Genomic DNA, 25383 nt, shown 5'->3' on the forward strand with positions numbered 1-25383 from the left:
GTGCCTATAGTCCTGGCACTTCGGGAGGCCAAGGTGGGCAGATTGCTTGAGCGCAGGAGTTCAAGACCCGCTATAGTATCAGCTACTCAGGAGGCTGAGGTGGGAGGATCAACTGAACCTGGGAGGCCAAGGTTGCAGTGAGCCTTGATGGCACCACTGCACTCCAGCCTGGGTGCCAGAAAGAGACCCTGTCTCAAAAAAAATTTTATGTTATTATTTGTGGTAGTCATGTATGATTAAACAATTAATACCTTAAGTAGTAAAAGATTAAAAGGATAATACATCCACTATCAACCATTGGTGAGATCTTATATAAGTTATTTGACTTTATAAATCTCAGTGTTTCTATCTGTAATGGCATGAATATTATTTACCTCAGAAATTTAAGATCAGATTAAATCCTTTCTATAACTACTGTTAAATTTTATGCATGACACTTGTTTGTAAATATCATGTGAGCATATTCAGTAGAACTTCCATTCTTAAAATCTAAATTGAGTCTGGGCACTGTGGCTCATGACTGTAATCCCAGCATTTTGGGAGGCCAAGGTGGGTGGATCACAAGGTCAGGAGATCGAGACCATCCTGGCTAACATGGTGAAATCCCATCTCTACTAAAAATACAAAAATTAGCTGGCCATGGTGGCGGGTGCCTGTAGTCCCAGCTACTTGGGAGGCTGAGGCAGGAAAATGGCATGAACCCGGGAGGTGGAGTGCAGTGAGCCGAGACCATGCCACTGCACTCTAGCCTGGATGACAGAGTGAGACTCTGTCTCAAAAAAAAAAAAAGAAAATGTAAATTGAGATTCACTCTGTATTTCTCATTTTTCTTTCATTATGCATTTTTATTTTCAAAGGATCAGAACCAAAGGTATCAGCTAATATAATATGCTCTTTCTCTTTCCAGCTCCCTTATTTCAAGGAGCAGTACTGACCGTGAAGGAACTGCAGTAGAAATAGTTCCTCTTCGTCACCAGGTCTGTGAAGAGGGGACTGTTCTGCATTTCGTACCTCAGAGTTACTTTCAGTGCCACCGTCTCATTCAGGTGATTAAGGATGACACAGGCCTTTTCAGGAACTCCAGTGTAGAGGTGCGATGGGACCAGCACTAGGTACTGCCTGTGGAGGGGAGAAGTCCAGATTAACTATGGAAGGGTCAAAAAGACATCATTATTATGGGCATTTTCTAAGTAATTTTTGCTTTTGTCACCAATCATAGAACAGAGACAGATTTCAGCAGGAGTGTATTCTCCAAAGGCTAACCCAAAAGATCTGAGGAACTGAGAAAACCTCAAATTAAACCCCAGATATGCTTCTCTTCTGTTGTGGAAATACTCACCCACATAATATTAGAAAACCTGTCAATAGCCATGGGTAAGCAATCCATGAGTTGTTATGTATTTTGGATAAAAATTTCAAAATTTCAAAATGTGAATCAACCAACAAATCATCATTGAAAGCATTAAGGACTTCTCTGCATGTGGTCTTGGGTTTTGCATGAATGTTACTACAAATCTCTTTGTTCCAGGAAACTAGGAAAGATATAACATTTAATACCTGGGGAGAAACTGAATTGCTTTGCACTACGACCATGGGAGCAAAAATATCTTTTCTTTCTTTAGCTCTTTGGTGATGGAGACAAGGCAAACTGAGCTAGGCTAATCACCAGACATACTGCCATAGACACCCGGAAGAAAATACCACTCTCCTCTCACCAATTGCCTCTCACAGTCACCCAGGCACACTACATCTGGGGATGCTGTACGTGTGCACACTCTTCTCTCTCTTCCTGAGTGTCCCTGTCTACCTGGAAACTTCTGTTTGCTTCATAAGACTTATCTCAAAAGTAACTTTCTCTGTGCAGAATTTGGTGAATCCCTCTCTCTTCCATCAGGCCTCATGAAGAGGGAGCTTTCTTTGGAAGTATTCTGACAGAATCCTGCAATGCCTGCTTCTGTTTTTCTTCTATAGTTCATTCTCTGTGCACCATCTCTCTACTTTTCCATACTGTGAGATGTTGAGGGCAGCGTCTGAATTTTGTTAATCTGTAGATTCCCAAGACCTAATGCCAGCTCCTAAAGGTGTGCCAAAGGATTGAGTGAACTGACACACAAATCCTGGCTTGTCTGTTGAGCATACGTTCATCCTGGCAATCCCTGACTTGAGGAAAACACAGGTACTGAGTCATTTCACAATTGTCACGACGTGCAATCCGTTTTATGAATCAATAAAAAATGTATCCCTTTTTGGGTAGGAATTCTCTATTCTTTTTTGGTAAATGTTTCATAGATGTTGCTGCCTTATGTCTGTGAGCTTCCTGAAATTGGAGGATCTCTCTTTCCATGTGAGTAGTAATGACTTGCTGATCCTTCCTGGTCCCTTTGACAGCAGAAAATTGTGTAGGGAATTAGGAAACACAGATCAAAGAGATAATACAATGGCAAAAAAGGAGGACAATATAAGTTTCTGGAAATAGTGCTTACGGTTCTGCAGCAGCTGAAGCATCACTGGGAAGGAGGAGGAAAAGCAGGATCAAGACTGGCTGGGGCAGTTGATTTCTCATTACGGTGCAGAAAGGAGGAGGGCAGAATGGGAGTCTGAGCCCTCGATTCTTTTAACCCTGTTCTTGCTCCGGCTCACTGGTTTTTATTTCATCTGATGGGCAGTGAAAGTAAACTGCCAATCATTTATTTTTGTAACATATTAACTACTTCCAGCATAAAAAAATCAATTCCAGATAATTTTCATGACTATTGGTATTATTTTATCCACTTTCCCAAATTTTCTAAATTCCTGAAAAATAGTAGTTTGAGGCTACCACTAGCTCAGGTCATTAATCAGTTTTAAAACTATTTTCATGAAAATACAAAATAAATTACATGTTTTGATGAAATAAACCAATATTCTTGCATTTTTTAAAAGAGGTATTAATGTAAATCCGTATCCCAAATATGTTTTGGTAATCTAGGGAGCATGACATATATTCTTCACCCAAGATTCATCCTAACTGGCTCTTCACTGAAACACGGAAAAGAAATCTGTCACAGAATTTTAAATAAAATAAGTTTGGGAGCAACCTCTCCATTGCTTGAAAGATTCACTTTTGATTTGTACAGGCATCCTTATGTTTATTATTTTAAAAAGAGCTGTTCATTGGGTATAACAACGTATGTAATATATAATTACTATTTCTTAGTTCATTCAACATCTAGAATATAAACCCAATTAACTTACGTTGTTCTCTAAGAAAATGATCTCTCTTTGATGAACATTCTTATTTAATTTTATCCTGAGGGATAGAAAATATTTTATCAACAGTGATGCATCATCCTGTTTGCTTTCCAAGGGGGATTCAGATGTTAGAATTTATTTTTATGGAACACTGAAAAGAAGAAAGGTCCCATTGTTAAATTAATAAAACTAGGGCCTTATAAAATTGAACTTTGCACATTTTGAATAAAGAACTGATTTCAACTATAAAATAAGATGTGAAGAGAAATAGGCACTTCTGAGAACGGGGAATATTTTATTGTGTTCCCTTCTAAATTGGGGCTAGGCAGATCTTGACGTACCCTTTTCTATACGACCTGGAAGAGTGATGGAGAAGTAAAGATGATGTATGTGACAACCGGTGGTGAACTGCAAAACTGTAGATATGTAAGCTATTAAAATTCCAATGATGATAAACTATGGCTAAAAAAATGCCAAGTCAAATAGAATAAACTGTAGTATAATACATTGTGTTAGCCCTTGGTAGTTGACAAATACTTGCTTGGGTGATTGTAAAACTCTTCTGCTTTATTTTGGCTCCATTTGTATGCTCTCTTACTTCCACTCGTCTTCCCAGCTCTTCCCAACTCCCACCCTCACCCCTAAATTACCATAAATGTGCTTATTGTCTATCAGCTTAATATGGGATAAATTAACCTACAGTAAGCAGTAAATGACTTTTAAGAGGTCTCTATATTACTTTTTCCAGGCATGACTATCCTTTTTAGATATGCACCAAACCTGTATTTGACCAAATGCTGAATGACTAAACATAAAATCCTTTTTCGTAAGCATGAAGCAAAAATTGTCATCACAGTTCGAACTTCTGGAATAGAAGAATAAATCTCAAGAATTATCAGAATTTTATCATTTTAATTTTTAATTAAAAATTTTAGTGGATGCATTTGAAATATTTGACATTATAGGGTAAACACAATACTTTCTCAGCACTGTCAGCTAAGGCTTCTATACTTTTGGGATCTTCAAACATTTTCCTTGTATTCCTTAAAAGAATTTTATTAAACATGTAATACCTCACATATACCTGACATCTAAAATTTTCACCATTATCATGGTAAGTGTAGTATAATACTGATATTTAAAAAATAAAATGTAATACCACTTTTTAAATGTATCTGATGAAATGTAGACACTGCAGTGATTTTTTTGCCCACCACCATTCCTGTAAAACACACTTGAACACTTTTTTCCCCAGCAGGAAACTATATCGCTCTTGTTTCTTTTTAGTCTTGTATTTTCATTCTACTTCCTCAGGTAATTTTATCCTGGAGTTACATACTTCAATACATTTTATTGATCGCCCTATTATATGTTTCTGCAACTAAAGATCATCAAAGATTATTATAAAAAATATTCTTGAGCCTGTAAAGTTCTAATTAGTAATAAATGTTTTCTAGATTGCATTATCATTAAAATTATTATCAATACGCTATTTATAAAATTATATATATATATCGACTACAACCTTAATAGATACTAAAAATGAGAACATTTTGTTCAAAAATAATTTTTTAGTGAAATAAATCATGTATTCCAGCTGGCTCCCTCAAATAAGATTGTGTATTCTTGGATGAATATTGCTTATTGCTGGATTAAAACAGGTTTCATCTATTCTCTATTTTTTCTACTCTGCTCTATTTCAATTCTAGAATATTGCTATTCTGTTTTCTATTGTATAGATGTAAGCACTAAGAAAACCTGTTCACATAAAGAGAGAAATAGAAATATGGGACATTCTATTATAACAATATTATCTAAATATTTAGGCTTCCATGTTATAAGCCAAAGGTCACATTATAATCATTAAAAATTACTTTCAATTATCTATCAGCTGATAAATCCTCTGTAACTTTATTGAAAGCAAAGTGCTAAACCAGGTCAATTGCAACAGGATTTGGAAATCAGCCATTATGATCATTCTTATTCTCGGTTCCTAGAAAGTATTCAATAAAGGCTTAAAAGGACTTATAAATGGCCACCAATCATTACTTTCTTACTTAAAAACACAGCTTTTACCAAATATACTCAGAAAGTTTGGAAATTTTGAAATATCATTTATTTTAATATACTTTGTCAATATAAAGCCTCATAAAAGGCTTTTATCTGATCAGAGCCATAACCTGCACATTTAGTTCATTTCATTTAACGAAAGTCTCCACCAGTAACCTGACTTGCAAAGCCAGTCCTTATTGTCAAAATAACCATTCAAACTGGACTTATTTCTTACAGGAAAACATGTTGCATTTTTTTTAATTTCAATAAACTCACTAATATATATTCCCGGGATGACTCTCCCACGCTGCAATTTTAAGATAAAGAGTTTTGCCGGATATTTGTTACCGAGATGAAGTAAGACAGCCCTACTTTGGCATTTCTTTCCATGATTTCTGCTTTATTCTTATGGAACTCTCAGGGGGAATACAACATTGATAAGAGCTGGAAAAGAGAAGAGGGGAATTTTAAATGTGAATTGTAATCATTTCTGTAACCTCTACAATATGTATGAATACAGAAAATTTCAGAACAGGCCAAAAGAATCCATTTCTACCATAATGTTTTTCTTATACCAGAAATTGTTTTAAGACAGATGGGTATATGATACCTACACTGGGCTTATGATGCTTTGATTAAGAGCATTTGTGCAAATATCAATATTTTGATTTGTCTTTTTGTAAGAGATAAGCAAGGTGTTTTTCGCTCCAAGATACATCTAAAATACATATTATAAGTGAAAGAGAAAATTTATATTAAAATCAACTCATAAGTTATGCCATGATTATATTACAGCATGATGACAGTGATTTTATATCATTAGTTACAACAATCGTAGGATTATTGATCATGCACAATTTCAAGGATCCCAGAAATGACATAGACATAAACTGAGGGCAAAGTTGACTGTACCTAAAAGATTTTAGCCAAATGTCAAAGTCAAAGATAAATGTCATAGTGCCCCAACAAATAGTATGTGTTTATCAAAAGTGATAAACCTGAAGATGTCATCACAACATCAAAAACTTCAATGAAAAAGACAAGACAAAAGCTAAGTTACGACTGTAATTATAGCAATAAATATAGGGACTAGAAGAGAAAAGATACATGTGAAAAAAGTTGACTTCATAATTGCAAATAGTTTTGACACATTAATTGTATGGCACTTTTTTCAAATGATCCAAAATAAAGCTACTTTTCTAAGGAACTCTACAAAAGACATTATTACCTTTGGACATATTTCTAAACCAACTTTATTTTCAAAGAGAACTGTGTTTACAAAGCATTGAGCAACTTTGAGTGGGTTGAGACTGAAAGTATCCTTGCCACTGGAGTATATACTGGGGGAGGCAGAGTTGGAATCATTGGCATATGTGGAATGAAATTAATGCATGTATTAGCATATAAGGGATGTGAATAGCAATACTTTTAATAAACAAAAAAATCAGGAATCTTCATTGTAAAATTTATCTACCATGTTAATATGCTGATTAATCCTGTACGTTTTCTCTCCTTGTGAATACTTGGGCTGGCAGAGAACAGGCTGGAAAAATCAGGAGATTACAGACCATATTTCCATCCTTCAAGTATTTCCCTGCATGGATACCGAGAGACAGAACAAATGATAAAAAGAATATGATGAATGTGCTTTTTGTCTTATTGGAAAGACTCACACTTAATATGACACTATATTAATGTTCAGAGATCAGGCCAGTGGGCTTGTCAACTGAGCTGTAATTCCACCAGACTGCTTTAGTCATACTGCAATCACGCTTCCTTCTATACACATTATTAAAAACTGCCCTAGTGGCAAAATAATCTTCTACCAGCCCAGTCTTCTTTTTTTATACTAGAATTAAAATTTTTATTCATTCAAAACATTATTAGGAGAGTGAAAGGAAAAGTCATAGAGAAGAAAGAGATATTTTCTGTATATATAATTGACAAGTGCTTATACCCAGAATATATTGAAGACTTCCAGAAATAAATTAGAAAAAGACCTAGCACCTTACACAAAAGAATATCCAGAATCATATTAAGTAAAGTTATATAGGTACCTCAGAACAACTTAAATAGTTAAAAGTGGTACAAATTAAGTCTGAGGAATGAGGCCTGGGGTGAGTATATAGGGCAAAATAATTCCACTTTTTATTTCATAATTGTCTGTATTATTTTCTCTGTGTATATATTACTGGATAATAAAAAATAGTTATAATAAAACGAAAAGCATGAGAGTAATCAGTGCTATCAAAGACAATGCACTGCTGCAAGGAGAATAAATTAAAAGCTTTCGGAGCTAAAAAAAAAAAAAAAAAAAGAATATCCAAATAGCTAATAAACATATGAAAAGTTACTTGGTCTCCAGAGAAATGAAAATTAATACCACAATGAAATCCTCTACATATCCTCCAAAATGTTTAAAGTTAAGATTCATAATGCCAAGTTTTAGTGGGGATGTGGAGCAACCGGATCTCTCATCCAATTGTGAAAATGAGTCATCACTATCTACTAGAATTCACCATCCACATGACCTCTGTCCCAGCAATTTTTACCGCTACATAAATACCCAGGAGAGTGACAGTAAATGTGCAAAAAGTCACGCGTAAGAACATTTGCAGTTGCATTATTTATAACAGCTCCAAATTGAAACAACTCAAATGTCTCACAATAGGATATGTAAATTGTGGCATATTTGTACAATTATAACCATATAGTGTTTTTCAATGAAATAGAATAATGTTAACTGCCTCAGCATCAATGAATCCCACGAATATAGAACAAAAGATGCCACACACACACACACACACACGTATACACAAACACATTACAAATCATATAATTCTATTTACAGAAACACCGGTGTGTTCATTCTAAGTCATTCCAGACTAGTCTTCTTTCTTGCTCTTAGTGAATCATCAATGGAAGTTTTGCTCAGGAGAATGAAATGTTCCATACCTGGACATACAAACCCCGGGATCCCCTCATGAATCTTCTGCCTTCACCACCTCAGCCATACCGAGCTCCTTGCTTTTCTTTGGCAGTTGAGAATCTTTCTATTTGACTTGAAGCCTTCACACCGTTTATCATCTTCTCCTGTATTGTTCTTCTGCAGATGTTCTGATAGCTAACTTCCTCGCTACCTTAAACCTTTGCTCATCTGTCAGCTTCTCAATGAGGTCTATTCTGATCACAGCATTTAAAATGGCAAAATCTAACTCCCAATCTTATGGTACTCTTGATCTCCCTGGCTGTGCCTTTTTAAAAATAACACTTGTCATTTTATGACATGTTATATAATGAACTTAGTTATATTTCTTGTTTATTGCCTGTCTCTCCTCTCTGGAATATAAGGCAGAGATGTCTGGTTTTTCACTGTTTCTTATTATTGAGAAGCATATCCACTAATAACAAGCATTCAATAATTATTTGTTGAATAAATAAATGAAAAAAATTATGTGCCCATGAGACATGACACTTGCTTTTTCTCTCTTAAAAGTATATAAAAAGATCAATGGATAAATCGAATTGTATGCATATATTTAATATAGAATGAAGCAATAATATTTCAAGGAGAATGAGTTAAGAATAACTTCAGATGATGTGAAGTCAGTCTTTGTACAAGCAATCATGTAACAGAGTCAATTATATAGTTTTATCAGCAGATCACTGGACCTTCTTTCTCTTTTATTAGTGACATAGATGAATATATATATATATACACACACACACACACACACATAGTCTTTAAAATCATTAAAAATATTGATTAATGTAAGAAAGAAAGAATGAGGTTCTCATTTACATCCTTCTAGTTTATTATTATTTCTTGAGAAAATATTGCTGGGTTGATTACAAAATGGTGCCTGTGGTTGTGCAGAAGAGGGCTCTCCACAGTACTGATGAGACCAAGGCTGCCGTGAGCTAACTTGCATTTTTCTATCAGCCGAGGGTGTGGTGATAGCTGAGAACAGGAAGATTGTGAGTTAGCTGAACAAGAGGGCTACATGTCCCAGACCAAAAAGAAAGGCAGACACATAGCTTATCTGCTGTTTTCTCTTTGCTTTCCTGTTCTCCTGCCAGCCTGACCCTTTCTCCTCAGTTAGGACTCCACAGATAGCATTAAAATAAGAATTCTTCTTTTACCAAGGACCTGCCAACATGGGGCACGTTCACACCAAAACTGTGAAGAAGGCGGCCCGGGTCATCATACAACAGTATTACATGTGCGTAGGTAACAACTTCCACAGAAACAAATGCATGCGTGAGGAGATGGCCATTATCCCCAGCAAGAAGCTCCGTAATAACATAGCAGGCTGTGTCAGTCATCTGATGAAGCGGATGCAGAGGGGCCCATTGAGAGGTGTTTCCATTAAGCTGCAGGAGAAGGAGAGAGAAAGGAGAGACAATTATGTTCCCAAGGTCTCAGCCCCGGATCAGGAGATCATTGAAGTAGATCCTGACACTGAGGAAATGCTGAAGCTTTTGGACTTTGGCAGTCCGTCCCACCTGCCGATCACTCAGCCTACAGTTGGGATGAATTTCAAAATGCCTCTGGGGGCTGTTTGATTCTTTCTACAATGCTGTAATGTTTTCAATAAATGTGGCACAACAACAAAAAATAAAGATTTTGTAAGATCATAAAAATCTATTTTGAGTCCATGTAGCGTTTACCATAGCCAGTGAATGACCAGAGAATTAAAAGCCAACTAAAGGTCACTGAAAGTGGTAAAGATGATTGATTTTGCAATAAAATGAGGGCACATAATAGCAGTAATTTATAGTACTATAGCACTCCTTGGAACCTGCCTTTTTGTAGAAAAAAATGTAAATTTGAGAGAGGTTAATTTGCAATTTACTAAGAAGAGAAAATTCATACATTTTTAAGGCACAACTAAGAGAAACAATAAGGTTATTATTTTGAGAGAATAGTGCGCATTTTTGAAAATCTAAAAGGGATCTTTCAGTTCCCCAGATGACATAGGAGCTCCAAGGTAAAGGGAAGGATAGGTGTTGGGAGAAAAGGCAATAGACATGGTTGTATGTCCCCCTCCCAACTAGACCCGAGCATGGGTCAAGGTACATTACGGTAAGCACGTCTTTTGGGAGTGTGAAAAATCCAGAAACAGAACCATTAAAATAATAAAACTTCAGTTTAAAATAAAATAAACCTGCCTCAAAATAGAATTACTGATGTAGATAGATACGCACTGAATGTAGAATGGTAATGAGTTAAAACATCCTACCAAATGGTAAAAGTATTCTTAGGCATAAAAATGTCACATTTTGCTTTTAAATTGAAAGTTCATCTTTTGGGTGTAGAAGAGAAAAGACTTGGGAGGAGTTAGACATGTGGAAAAAGTGATTAGTGGGGTCTCCCTCAAACAGGTGCAGGAATTTGCCATGGGCCGGAACAGAAATAAATCATATTCTGCAGTGGAAATCCAAAAATAAATAAACACACATTTCAAATTGCTGTTTTTGATTGAGCATGAACAAAAGCCTGTTATAGTCAGACAAGTAAATGCAATTTAAGTAAGACATTTCGAAACGAAATTGCATTAGAGACTGTTTCTTACAGTCTCGCATTCTTACCAGTAACTTTAACCTTATCAATATATGTTTTTTTTATTCTGAAGAGTGAGAAAAACATGAAGTATTTCAAAGGAGACACTAAGATTTTCTCAAAATTACAGAACCATTAAGCCTGTGCTGATTGAATTAACTCCATGTTTATGTTGGTGAGGCCACAGGACTTGGTTGGGTGAAGTAACCTAAGCCCCTCTCATCTCCTTCCAGGACCCCGTGGCCTGCATCAGTTTTATTGTGTCAGCCCACCCCTACCTCCCACTCCCAAACACCTAACTGTTACTCCAGGAGTAAACAGCAGAGTCAGTGGCTGCTGGGATATGGATATTAGAAAAAAACTGAAAAAGAGATTGATAAACTATTTTGAGGCTTTATTCCTTGCCAAACATTAGTCTAGGCTTTTTCAGGTCTTGCCTTGGGAGCTGAAAGTAAGGAAGACTTTACAATTCCTCTGTTGTAAGATTGACTGCAGGGGTGATGGGAGGATGGTGGGGGAATTCTTGCAAAGAATGATTTTACCCTCTCAGTAATACTATAACAATATATGATTTGATTAAATGAATAACTTTTTTTTTTTTGAGACCGAGTCTCACTCTGTCGCCCAGGCTGGAGTGCAGTGGCACGATCTCGGCTCACTGCAACCTCCAGCTCCTGGGTTCAAGGGATTCTCCTGCCTCTGCCTCCCGAGTAGCTGGGACCACAGGCGTGCACCACCACACCCGGCTAATTTTTGTATCTTTAATGATGATGGGGTTTCACCATGTTGGCCAGGCTGGTCTCAAACTCCTGACCTCAGGTGATCCACCCACCTCAGCCTCCCAGAGTGCTGGGATTACAGGCATGAGCCATCGCACCTGACCTCATAAACTATTTTCTAAAAGAAATCCTGTTCTGGTAACAAAGAATGGTTACTTCCCAAGTTTGCAGTGACTGTTTTTTGTTGTTGTTGTTGTTTACGAAACTTGTTTACATTACAGTTTACTCTCTGTGTGTTTATCCTTTAGGAAAGTTAATGAAAATTACAAGTCTCTGAAAGATCTGGAGTTATTAAGAATTGAGGAAAGTTTTAGTAAGAGTTTTGTATCATTTCCTAATTAGGAGTGACTTCCTTCTCAGAACAAATTGAAGTTTAATATTTTTCATCCCAGTGGGGTGAAAAATTTACAGACACCAAGACACAAAAATCAAAGGATTTTACAAATGTTTATTTTGCCTTCTGAACAGATTACCAAAATAACATTTAATATCACCAGGATTGAAATATCTTTCAATTCTGACCAAAGATGGAGAACACGTTCAAGCAACCCTCAGGCACAATGTAGCAAATTGCCCTTTCATGCAGGGTTTTCAGGAGTCACGGGAGACACCGTCTCTGGTTGATTTCTCTGTAGGATCTGTAGCTAATCTTATTCCTCCAAAACACAAACACACACAAAAACCCTTGCTGAGAAAGACAGACTGTCACTTGACAGAGTAAAAACAAATCCATAGGGATTTATCAAAAATTTTGTAGTCACCACCATAATGCTAAACGTACATGTTCTTCCCCAAATCCAAAGGCTAAGGTGAAAAAAACATATAGTTGGAAGACAGCAGTTCTTTTTTGCCTATCATCTCAATATCATTATACTTAATATTTGGCACCACAAAAAAACAACTTCCTAAATTTTAGGTGCAGGATAAGTATGACCGTACATGGATACTGGAGTATTCAGGGAAAATTCAGTTATCCTGGGATTCTATAAACATGACTGTCTCATAAACGGGCTTCAGGGATTGTAAGAACCCCTAGAGATTGTATGCACTCACATAAAAATGAGAACGTGAATCTTCATGGTCAAAGAGTCTGAAGCTTTCATCAGATTTTCAGGAGTGATATAGTTGGATGTCCCTCCAAATCTCATGTCAAGGTGGAATCCCCAGCGTTGGAGGTGGGGCCTGGTGGGAGGTGTTTGGGTCATGGGGGTGATCCCTCATGGTTTGGTGCTGTCCTGGACATAGTGAGTTCTTAGGAGATCTGGTTGTTCAAAAGTGTGTAGCACCTTCCCTTGCAACCTCTTGCTCCTGCGCTGGCTGTGTGATGTGCCTGTTGCCACTCTGCCTTCCACCATGAGGGCCTCCATCTGAGGCCCTCCAGAAGCTGGGAAGATGCTGGCACTGTGCTTGTACAGCCTGCAGAACCATGAGCCAATTAAAGCTTTTTAAAAATAAATTACCCAGCCTCAGATATTTCTTTATAGTGTGGAAAGAATGGCATAACATAAGGGGTATATGGGAGCCAAACAAACCTGACCTAATTACTTGATTCACATTGATTGAACTTATACTGATTTAATTTGTGTTCCTTTAGAAAGCTAAAAATTGTGGTGGAAGTCTTCTTTTTGTGGTTTCAGAAATTGTATTAGTCTGTTATCACGTTGCTATAAAGAAATATTAGGTTGTTGCAAAAGTAGTCGCGATTTTTGCCATTACTTTTAATGGCAAAAACTGCAATTACTTTTTTTTTTTTTTTTTTTTTTTGAGATGGAGTCTTGCTCTGTTGCTTGGGCTGGAGTGCAGTGCCAGGAGCTCAGCTCACTGCAACCTCCTCCTCCTGGGTTCAAAACATTCTCCTACCTCAGCCTCCCAAGTAGCTGGGATTACAGGCGCCTGCCACCATGTTCGGCTAATTTTTTGTATTTTTAGTAGAGATGGGGTTTCACCATGTTAGCCAGGCTGGTCTCAAACTCCTGACCTCAGGTGATCCACCTACCTTTGCCTCCCAAACTGCTGGAATTATAGGCATGAGCCACCACGCCCTACCTGCAATTACTTTTGCACCAACCTAATACCTGAGGCTGAGTAATTTATAAAGAAAAGATGTTTAATTAGCTCATGGTTCCACAGGCTGTACAACAAGCATAGTGGCTTCAGCTTCTGGAAAGGCCTCAGGAAGCTTCCAATCATGACAGAAAGCAAAGAGAGAGTGTGGTTTATCACATGGTGGCAATGGGAACAAGAAATGGAGTAGGGAGGTGCTAAACACTTCTAAACAACCAGATCTCACAAGAACTCACTGTCACAAGATCAGCAGCAATCAGGACCAAGGGGGATGGTGCTAAACCATTTGTGAGAAACCACCTCCATGAACATCAAATCATCTCCCATTAGGCCCTACCTCCAACACTGGGGATTCCAATTTGACATGAGATGTGGTGGGGACACAGATCCAAACCATATCAGAAATGGAGTGCTTGCCATCTAAAGCAAGTAATCATTTATCCCCAGGAGTTAGACATAAATTGGATTAGCAAAAAACTGTTAACGAGGTTGTGTAATTCTTTTAGGCAAACAAGCATTGTCCAGGTGCTAAAAGAGAAATTCACATTGCACGCAAGAAAATGCTGGTGACTCCATGTTCAGGGCTCACTGTAGACTAAGGAAATGTTGCCTAAAGGAACTGTCAGTGGCTTGAACTTCTTTTTTACTTAATAGCTGTGTGGGCTCTAGAAAATTATATGTATTTGTAAATTTACTTGTGAATAATATGGTAGTATAAGGACACAATATAGATTCACTGCTGTAGTAGAATCACAGTGGCATTGGGGCAAAACTATAAACCATGGCGCTCCCTCCAGCTTGATTTCAATAACCTAATTGTTTGTGAACATTTCAACTGAAGTCCACTGGATACCCTTTAAGCCTGCGGGGATAATCATAGCCTTACTTGTACTTCTTCTGGGAGTCAATATTTAGTGAAAAGAGGCACACACCAGATTCAGCCATATACTAGGTCCAATAAATGAAAACTGCTTCTTTAAGTTCAAAAATTGCACAGTAATAAAAATCTGAATTTGGTTTTCTAGAATCATTCATTGGATATTAATTTGAACATACTCTAAACAGGAGATATTGCCCATAGAAGTGTCCTTTTCACAGCATTATCTGATGTGGTTTGGACCCATGTCGCCATCCAAATCTCATGTCGAATTGTAATCCCTGATGTTGGAGAAGGGGCCTGGTGGGAGGGATTGAATCATGGGGGCAGAGTTCTCATTAATGGCTTCGCACCATCCCCCCTTGGCACTGTATAGTGAGTGAGTTCTCAGGAGATCTGGTTGTTTAAAATTGTGTAGCACCTCCTCCTCCCTCTCTTGGTCCTACTCTTGCCATGTGAGACGCCTGATCCTGCTCTGACTTCCACCATGAGTAAAAGCTCCTTGAGGACTCCCCTCCCCCGAAGCAGATGTTCCCATGCTTCCTGTACAGTCTGCAGAACCATGGGTCAATTAAATCTCTTTTCTTTATACATTACCCAGTCTCAGGTATTTCTTTATAGCACTGCAAGAATGGACCAGTACATTATCCCTTTTATCAAAATTCGTGTCTGTTTATCCTTCATCTCTTGCCTTTAGATTGTTTTAACATTTATCTCTTGACCTTTTTCTACACCTTTCTGTCCTGGTTATGGCTTGACTGTGTGGCCAGAGGAGCATGAAAATATCTCTAGGAATTTATGCTTTGAGATATTATAAAGCTAAGATTCCTTGAACAGATCTTGGTGGTTTAATCTGAAGACTGAAAATGTGGGAAACCCACATGGGAGTGCTCTCTTACTCCAATGCTTACCTGCATTTCGTTTGACTTGCTATAGTGCATATTGACGTTACATAACAACCTTATGTAAGAATGTTCCATGGACTTCGGTGGAACCTTCCAAATTTCTTAACCTCAGAAATTATTGCTGTATGAACATATGAATTAATACTGCTTGATAAAAATTCTTTAGAAGGACTCTAGCTAGGCGCAGTGGCTCATGCCCGTAATCCCAGCACTTAGGGAGGCTGATGCGAGTGGATCACGACGTCAGGAGATCGAGACCATCCTGGCTAACAGAGTGAAACCCCACCTCTACTGAAAATACAAAAAATTAGCTGGGCGTGGTGGTGGGCATGTGTAATCCCAGCTATACTCGGGAGGCTGAGACAGGAGAATGGCGTGAACCCAAGAGGTGGAGCTTGCAGTGAGCCGAGATTGTGGCACTGCACTCCAGCCTGGGCGACAGAGTGAGACTCTGTCTCAAAAAAAAAAAAAAAAAAAAAAAAAAGAAGGACTCTAGCCAAATTATAAATAAGCCATAAAAAACCTCTAGATAGAAAAAATAGGGTAAAACAGGACGGGCAGTGAACATATATGTCTTCAAATTTTAAGTATGTATGCACATATGTAATACATATACTTAAGCTTAAATAGTGTAAGAAGTTTGTTGATGTGCAATATAAGTTATAACTAAGAATTTTTTAAATATAAGAAATATACAGTAAGGAAAATTATTATATTGGTTTATAACCAAAAGCAAAATCTACATATTGGTTGATGGAAAGAGGTAGAAAAAGTATTCCAAAGTCTATATCTTAGTACATGGTGTATGTCTGGGAAGCAGAGCAGAGTGAGTAAATATAAATATTTAAAACGTGCGTTTGATGAGATGGGGTAGGAAGCAATGGGAAATGGTATGTTGAGATGTGGTTAACTTTACTTTTTGTTTTAAATAAATTCTTCTGAACTCTGTGAAAACCGACCTAACAATTATTAGAAAAAAAACACAGTAGGATTTTCTGAGCGGAAGAAACATAACCATTTTTCTTCTGCTCTCACCCCACAAAACCCATAGACTTCTGTGATCAAATGTGTGTGTGAGGGAGTGGGAGTGGGGGATATTCCTCATACACCAAGCAAGCAATCAGTCATGCAGTGGACACCAGCTAGGTGTCCTCCAATTCAATTCAGTTCCATCACTGTCTACCTGGAGAGAGTGTGAGACCCACAAGGTGAGGACTCAGTCCCATAAGACTGCCTCCTTTCTATGCCAATCATAAGCCCCAGGTTGTGGCCTGTGCTTCTGACCTACTGGCTATATACTGTGGGTTCCCGTGACCCCCTCCTTGGGTCTAATTAATTTACTAGAATGGCTCATAAAACTCAGGAAAACATGTCTATTGGCTCATAAAACTCAGGAAAACATGTCTATTGGCTCATAGAACTCAGAAAAACATGTCAAGGTATATTGAAGGTACCTTAAAGAATATTACAAAAGATACAGATGAAAAGATGCACAGGGCAAGGTGTGGGGAAGGGGCACGGAGCTTCCATACCCTCTCCGGGTGAACCAGCTTGACAGACAGTGTTCGGCTATCTGGAAGCCCTCCCAATGCCACTCCGTTGGGTTTTTATGGAAGCTCCATTACGTAGAAATGATTGATTAAATCACTGGCCATTGGTGATCAGCCTAACCTTCAACCCTCCACAGTTTGGAGGGGCTGAAAGTCCCAAGCCTCTAATCCCACTTTGGTCTTTCTGGTGACCAGCCCTGAAGCGAACTAGGAGCTGCCAGCCACCAGTCAACTCACTAGCACACACAAAAACATCACTTTGTAGATTCTCAGGATTTTAGGAATTGTATGCTTGGAAACAGGGTTGAGGAGCAAATATATTTCAAAGTATTATAGGCTCCTAATTGGAAAAAGAAAAAAAAATAACAGAAAGAATAGATTGTAAATGTTTCCTATCAGAGCTGACACTCTCCTGGATCAGGAAAAAGGCCCAGAAGAGGAGGAGGATTCTCTTCAGAATGTAGATTTCTCCTCCAAGAGACAGCTTTGCAGGACTATTTCAAGACACAGCAAAGAAACATAATGTGGGGTAAACTACTTCAATTTCTTTCAGGGCCTTCTATCTGTCATTTGATGCTATACTAAAATTTTGTATCTTATTGCTACAAAGAGTCTGTTTTGTCAGCCTTATGATCTGTTTTAATGTTAATGCCGGTCAGCTGTGCCTGAATTCCAAAAGGGAGGAGAGAATAATGAGGCATGTCGGACCCCCCTTCCCCATCACAGCCTGAACTAGTTTTTCAGGTTAACTTTGGAATGCCCTTGGCCGAAAGTAGGGGTCCCTGCAGATGGCTGCTGGTGGTGGTGTTGCGGAAGAGGGGCTTAGAATTTTATTTTTGGTTTATAAGGCTTAGACACAGGAGAATGAGGGCTAGCAGCATGTACCTGGGATGAAAGTCGGGAGGCAATGTGACCAAGAAAGCAGAAAACCTTAAGGGGCCGTGACCTGCCGGCTGTCCTGAGCTGAGAAGGTCTGAGACAACTCAGCCTCATCCATCATGACCACGTGTCCCAGGTGCTGCCTGACCTGGGGAGATCAGAATGTCATCCTGGGAGACCTTTGCTAGGCTCTTCTGAAAAGGTTGTTTTTACCTGAACTGTGTACTTTATTTCTTTTCTTTTCTCTTTTTCTTCTTTTCTCTTTTTTCTTTTGTTTTCAAGTAGGGAGGGAGGGGGTAACTAACAGCAGGTCCCCGGGTGGGTACTAACTCTGCACACGGAATGGAAAGAGGAAGCCAGAAGATCTCCCCCTGGAGACCGGGCGACCGTGCCGCAGGCCTCCACCACGTGGCCATCCCCTTGGAGGCCATCTTTACTAATGTGGATTGCACTGTGGCTTCCCAGGCAATAGAGGCCACGGCTGTGGACCCAGGCCTGCCTTCTCAGGAAAGGCTCCTCAGAGAGCCGGTGGCCTGCAGAGAGGACCCATGCAACCTGAGAGACCCGGAGACCCAGCGAGCCGGCGACCCCACCCATCAGAGCAGGGTTCTCACCCTATGCCCTTTCTTAAAGGAAACAAACCTGGATAGGGTGAAGTCTGTGGGCTTACAAGTTTCACTGCCAATCCCAACCGAGGGCCACAGCTCCTTGTTAAGTCAAATTAGCATTGCAAAGAAATAAATCAAGGTATTGGAGAAAGAGTTATTCAGTGATTATGGAGCCAAATTGTGAAAAAATAGTACTCACACAGCTCTTCACTTCTTGCATTACTTCGTGCAACATTTTGAGAAATCTTTTCTTCTTCTTAAGAGTACCTTAATTAAAATATAAATAACACCCATCATTCAATTATATTTAATTTAATGTTAATTAAATTCCAAAATTGTATGACTTCATTGTCCATTTTATATCACTGTAAAATTTTCTTGTTTGTGTACTCTCCAGATAAGAACTTAGGGAAATTTCAGGTATTTGGAACCACTAGCTTTTACTTCCTAAGATTACCAAGTTGGGAGCAATTCTTTCAAGGAGCCCATTCTGCTGCAATATAGGGGCGTCCCTTTGTGGGAGATGGCTCTGACTCACCAGTTGCTGTGCCTTACTTCTTTTCTATCACGGTGGCAAGTTTTCCTTAGTATCCTCTCTGTTCTCAACTCACACAATCCATCCTGGTCACTCTCAGAAACCAAGAAACTCTTTTCCAACTCCTGATTACCTGGCTTTAAATTTGGTCCTTCAGACAAATCAACCCTGGTAGGGACAATGGCAGGCATCTGTTTTTCCTGACTCAGTATTAGTGACATTTGAGATTAGCACAGGCCCCCGTGCCCCATGTGTACAGGAACACACACATAAAAAAGAAGATACATGCACAAAAATTCAGTTGGTAGAGGCTAGGAACCAGAAATAGCAAGTACAGAAACTCAAGAATAAAACGTGTTGCCACTCGTATCCCATCTCTACCCCTTTTCTCCATCCCAATTGTTTTGTAAAATCCCTTTTAGAGAAAGACTAACCCGGTGAAGTGACCTGAGAAATATCGTTTTTTTCCTCCCATTTCTTTTTCACCATTTGCCAGCATTTCCAATAGCATTTTCATGTCTTCTTTCATTTTATATTTTGTAAAAACATTTTGAGAAATTCATCACAAATGGCAGGTTTACCTGATGATATAGAAAAATTTGCTGAAAACTGGAACTTTTTAGGAAAGCATATTTCACCAAAAAGTATTCCTCTTATTCAACATGCAGTGATACTCCTGCTTCATGGATTAAAGTTATGGCACAGGGGGCCGACTGGGCGCCGTGGCTCCGCCTGTAATCCCAGCACTCTGGGAGGCCGAGGCAGGCGGATCACGAGGTCAGGAGATCGAGACCATCCTGGCTAACACGGTGAAACCCCGTCTCTACTAAAAGTACAAAAAATTAGCCGGGAGCGGTGGCGGCGCCTGTAGTCCCAGCTACTCCGGAGGCTGACGCAGGAGAATGGCGTGAACCCGGGAGGCGGAGCTTGCAGTGAGCCGAGATCACTGCACTCCAGCCTGGGCAACAGAGCGAGACTCCGCCTCAAAAAAAAAAAAAAAAAAAAATTATGGCCCAGGGGGTGGCATGGAGAACGTAGTACGGAGAGTTTGAGAGGGAGGGAGAGATTGTCGCCTATAAACTAAGAGAGAGAGAGAAAATGGCACAAAATATTTAGGTCTCGGAGTGAAATAGAAGTAGAAAGCTCTCAAAATAAAAACAGAGACAAGCTCATCCTTATCTTTCCCCTCCTTTTTCTTTAGATAATGATTTCCTGTTTTTTTTCCAAGCAGGATAGAAGCATGTTGAAAAAGTTAAAACGGTAAATGTTAATGAAAGCAAATGGGACAGTGCTGGAAAAAGCATCTCTCTATGAGAAATGTACCTCCTGAAGGGCATGTTCAAAGGAAAATTCAATGAAATGTTTTTGGAAAATAAAAAAATTATTATGAGATTTGAGCAAAATAGAGTAACCCTGCTTATTGGAAATGATCAGCGCTTAAAAATGTATCGCTGTGTGCCTCTTTGTGGCTCTAAGTTGCCTCCCAGAAGGTCAAGTTTTTACTTGATTAGATCTGGACTGAGACTAAAATATGTAGTTAATTCAATCACAATCTTAATGGGTCTTTATTTTTGAAAAAATTTTAGCTTTTCCTTTAAAACTAGTTTAGATCTTTTCCAAATCTTCAGAATCAAAATATGTGTTGGTAAAATTAAAACTGTTAGTAAGAATATGATTGGTAAGAGAAATTATGGTAAGAATAATTTTCCAAGAATAAGAAGAATAATTTTCCAAGAATAAGAAGAAAACACAGCGCAATTTTGTTTTGGGAATTCTTCCTCATTTAGGCTGTATTTCTTTAATTTTCTGTTTAATTTTCTTATCTATGTTCAATTAAAAAAATAGGAGTTTGAAATGTGCTTCTCTTTATTTTTGGACTTTCGGACCAATATATGCTTTATTTCTATTCTAGTCTGAGGCACATTTCTCCATTTGTTCAATTTCTTTTCCCTAGTTAGCTTACTTTTTCTAAGTTTTTTCTCTTTTACACCCAGAGGTAACCTTGAAAAGCTAAGTGTGACATCTTCATTTCTACAGGTGTGCCTTGTTGGGGAAATATAATGAAAGTAAAATCTCCCAACCCAGAAGTCCTCTCCATAAAGGTATTGGAGAAGGAAAGCACTTTAATTATAGAATAATCATTAAGCCAGAACGTGAGTGCATCACAGCCAATCTGGTAAGAGTTTGCAAAGACAGAAAGGAACCTCAGCCTTTTGTATGGCTGAGCTGATGCAGCCCATTACATATATGTTCTTAAGCACTAACTAGCCTTGAAGTAAGGGGACTTGACTGCACCATTTATCACACATAATTTGTCCTAGATTCACTTGGTCTTAGGAGTGACCTTGTGTGTTAGTTAATGGGATTTATTCTAAATAAAAAATAAACTCTTCTTATCTTCATGATAAGAGGTAGTTTAACTTGGAGCAAGGTGCCCATCGAAGCTGGCCTCCTACCCTCCTGCAGAAATTGCAGATAGGGATGCTATCTCCTTTGATGTTGACGTTTCAAAGAAATGACTCCCACATTCTTCATAATGCTGACGAATCCTACCCAGCATTCAGAAAGGTTTGGTTACATTGCAAAGAGGAGAAAAGACTTAAAGTAACAAGTTTTCTAAGGAAACTAAAGAAAGGGAGGGAGGATTGGTCTCTTCCTTTATTTTCCACAGAGAGAATTAAAACTATTTAAAATATTTATTTGTCCTTACACCCTGCAATAATGGATGCTTTTCTGTTTAACTGACAAATGGAGATTGCCAATGGTATAGCTGTCAACAGCTATGCCAGACAGGATGAAATAGCATATCAATGTTTGGAAATATATTCAATCATATAATGAATCATATCATAATTTTTTGTAGTAAATTTTTCTATAACATGGTTTTACTCTTTGGAATCACCCCTTCTTTTATTTTATTGAAAAATCATGGAAAGGTCAGTGGTGATGCCAATGAGGATTAAGGGAAAAAATACATTAAAAAGCTGACCAAAGAATAAATGTTTGGGAGGGCACAATTTTTAGAAATTGAATTTGGGAGCTATAGGCACTCTTCATAACAACAACAAAAAAAATTGTTTAAGATTTATTTATTTATTTAATAAGCATTCCCCTATGGTATGCATGCCCACCACACAATGACCAACATATCTACCCGCCTCTTACACAGAACAAGTCAAGGCTGTGTACTCAGGACCTTTGTAGTAGCTACTTGTCATAGGTTAACAGGCACATGGATCAGACTTAAAACCAGTCGTCATTCTGGGCACAAGGTTAGCCAAGCCCAAATAAGCCCAACGTAGCCACATCTGATCCACAGATCAATGAGAGGGAGAAATAAATATTTCTTGTTGGAAGCCACTGAGTTTGGGGTTGGGTTTTAAAATCGCCATTATTGCAGCAATAATGAAGATACCCTTAATATCTTTTTTAGTATACTTTATTTTTTCAGAGTAGTTTTAGTTTCATAGAAAAATTGAGCAGAAAGTGAGAGAGCTCTCATGTGCACCCTCTGTTCCCATATGGACAGGTTCCCTCACTATCAATATTCTGCACCAGAGTGATCCATTTGTTAACAATCGATGAAGTTACTTAATACATCATTATCACTGAAGACCATAGTTCACATTAGGGTTCACTCTTGGTGTTGTACATTCTATGAGTTTTGGCAAATGTATAATGATATGTATCCAATATACATTATATATAGTGCCATGCAGCATAGTTTCACTGTCCTAAAAACTTCCTGTGTTTCACCTAATTATCTTTCCCTCCCTGCAACCCCTGGCAACCATTGATCTTTTTACCGTCTCCATAGTTTTGCCTGTTCTAGATATTGTATGGTTTGGATACTTGAATACAGCCAGAGCTGAAAGAAGTCACTGTGATTGAAGTGGGAAAGGGGAATAAAATAATATTTGATTGAAGTGGGAAAGGGGAATAAAATCATATTTGACAGATAAGCAGGGGCATTTTCATTTAATACCTTGTAAACTATGGTAAAACATTCATTGTTATCTGATGTACCATGGAAAGCTATAGAAGAAGAGATCTAAGCAAATGAAAAAAAATTTTTTTAAACCTCTCTTTTAGAACATAGATTTTGGAGGTATAAATGATAGGTATTACTGATGGATGTAAAGTCTGTGAGCCAGGGAGAAATAAGCAAAATACACAGGTCTTGCACCTGTACCATAGATCTGTGTGGATGTGAAATATCATTACTGAGATGACTGGGTGACCAGGTATAAAGCGAGACTGATTGCATTGGGGAGCAGTTAGGAATGACAAATGACATTTGAAATGTTTAAGTTCGTTATGTTAGAGATATTTATGAGATAGTGCATTCATTTTCTATTGCTGCAGTAACAAATTATCTCATACTTTGTGGCTCAAAACAACATAAATTTATTCTTTTATCTTGACAGTTACAAGTAAATGCTTTAGGTACATGTATAAAAATAATTTTCTAAAATATATGTGTTTAATAATAACATACTAATGAATATTTGATCTTATAATTAAATCAAGTATATAATATTTTATAGCCAAGAAAACTTTACAAATATATCTTCAGAAATGATGCTCTAAGTGATTGGGTTAGAGAGGAGATGGGGGTGTTTGTTTCATCCTAAGCTTATCTGGAGAAAGAAAATTCAGTTTTAAAATGGAAGTTAAAAATACATAGGTTCTTTTTTAAAAAAACAAAAAAACAAAAAACAAACAAAAAAAACCATGGATTCTGGTCAGGTTTTACTCAACAATAGTTGCCAAGGAAAATAAACATATTTACGTTTCAATAACATGAAGGCTTACTTTTCCACACTTCCCAGAGAAATTATTCAGAAACACATACCAGAACTAAAGTATCAATACCTTAGAATACTCCTTATCTAACGAAGTGTTTTCTATAGTTATTCAGTGATTGATGGGATAGGCTTTCTCTGCTTGGGTTGCCCTGAAAGTAGAATTTGAGGTAAGGGCTTGGATGCAGATAATTCATTTCACTGGGGAGCCCAGGAAACATGAGTGAGAGAGCAGGAAGACTGTGTCAAAAAAGGACAAAGGCTAATTTAAGGATTTGTTGTGGAGTCTGCTTCCTGAAAATCTGGGAGATGGATTTCAAGGGGACTTCATGAGAAGCATTTGGAACGCCTCCCACAGTTCTTGACTAAGAGCAGAGGTGAGAGCGTTTGTCTACTGGCCCTGGTCTCTGCTGGTTGAAGCTTTTGGGAAGTGCAGGCTTAAAGCTTCCAGGAACAAACTTGATAGATATCTCAGTTACAAAGTATCTTCTTTTCCATCTCATTTTCCTTATCCTAGAATGAGGAGGTTTCAAGGGACATCTGACCACATGGTGTGCTGTATTCTGCAAGTGCAAATTCATCTGAAAGACAGTAATTGTTATTAGAAAGTTTTATAGCATTGTTCAAGAAGAAAGCATCTTTATTTCTTATCTGTTTAGAAATAAATTCCCCTAAATCTGTGCTACTATAACAGTTTCTTTGCTTAACAGCTTCCAAATATACTGTATTTTTATTCTTCTGATTTACATCACACTGCATGCATACCCATATGATCATTCTTAAGTGTTTCAGGTATGATGTTTTGTATATGATACATATTGAAACCTAACAGAGGTTAGGGTTTTCTCTTCTAGAATAAAGTGTCTATTTTACCACAAGAGCTGGAGGGACAGTGAAGACTTAGTTCAACCAGGTTTTTGTAAAGAAGTAAAGATGTGCTTACCAAATGTGTAGGTACTCAAAGTTTGTAAACCACTGTTGACTTACACTTAACACTTAATAGTTTGTATCACTATTGATTCACTCCCTTTTTTGGATGAAATATTTATCCAGATAGCATGTATAAAACAGGTTTTTGTTTTCTCAAAAAGTCTGTGAGTCATTTATTGGCTGAGGTAATCTGACTTGAAAATAATTAACTTGTCATTTTAATTCTTTAATTGGTAAAGTTATTAGACCTATGTTTTCATGTGTTCATAGACATAATTTTTACCTTGCAAAAGCACAGTGTTCAGATAAGCTTCAATTTCAAAACAAAAGACCTCATTTAGAGATTGTATTCTGCTACTTACTTGTTTGGTGTTATCAGTAAGAATCTGCCTTTCCTGAGCCTTGGTTAAAACATTAATAACACCATAAGAACTTGGTTGAAAACAAAACAAAACAAAACAAAATCCAGAAACCCAAAATTATCTGACCAAGTTGGCTCTGATTATAAATTTTTTATTTAAAAATTTCACTGTGCTAAGCAATACATGAATAGAGAGATGGTAGCTAACTAGATAAACAGATGCCCAGACTAGCCTGTTGAAGGA

At 37.9% G+C, this 25383-nt stretch overlaps 3 protein-coding genes across 8 annotated transcripts in view; 1 reads left to right on the forward strand and 2 right to left on the reverse strand.

Annotated features, from left to right (window-relative positions):
• LOC105499887 (pregnancy zone protein-like) overlaps positions 1–2626 on the reverse strand; it is a 49889-nt gene extending 47263 nt beyond the window's left edge. Inside the window, exons 1-2 of the mRNA XM_011772738.3 lie at positions 2484–2626; positions 936–1119 (exon numbers count right to left, since the gene is read on the reverse strand). Coding sequence (XP_011771040.2) covers positions 936–1119; positions 2484–2563 — 264 coding nt within the window. The 5' untranslated portion in view covers positions 2564–2626. The remainder of the gene's footprint in view (positions 1–935; positions 1120–2483) is intronic.
• Positions 2627–9441: 6815 nt separating this feature from the next.
• On the forward strand, positions 9442–9928 carry LOC139356883 (small ribosomal subunit protein eS17-like). Its single transcript, XM_071072233.1, has one exon. It carries the CDS (start codon positions 9442–9444, stop codon positions 9847–9849), a length of 408 nt encoding a protein of 135 aa, XP_070928334.1. The 3' UTR covers positions 9850–9928.
• Positions 9568–25383, reverse strand: part of LOC105499896 (ovostatin-like) — a 163849-nt gene continuing 148033 nt past the window's right edge. For all 6 annotated transcript variants that reach the window (XM_071072231.1, XM_071072228.1, XM_011772756.3 and 3 more), the window contains 3 exons: positions 19478–24429; positions 18708–18775; positions 9568–9657 (listed from right to left, as the gene is read on the reverse strand). In XM_071072231.1, the coding sequence (XP_070928332.1) occupies positions 24362–24429 (68 nt within the window). In that variant the 3' untranslated portion in view covers positions 9568–9657; positions 18708–18775; positions 19478–24361. The remainder of the gene's footprint in view (positions 9658–18707; positions 18776–19477; positions 24430–25383) is intronic.

The sequence above is a fragment of the Macaca nemestrina genome, chromosome 10 (assembly GCF_043159975.1).
Source record: "Macaca nemestrina isolate mMacNem1 chromosome 10, mMacNem.hap1, whole genome shotgun sequence".
Lineage (NCBI taxonomy): Eukaryota > Metazoa > Chordata > Mammalia > Primates > Cercopithecidae > Macaca > Macaca nemestrina.

What these genes read in the sequence shown, in the direction of transcription:
- LOC139356883 (XM_071072233.1), top strand. Translation starts at nt 9,442, where the DNA reads ATGGGGCACGTTCACACCAAAACTGTGAAGAAGGCGGCCCGGGTCATC.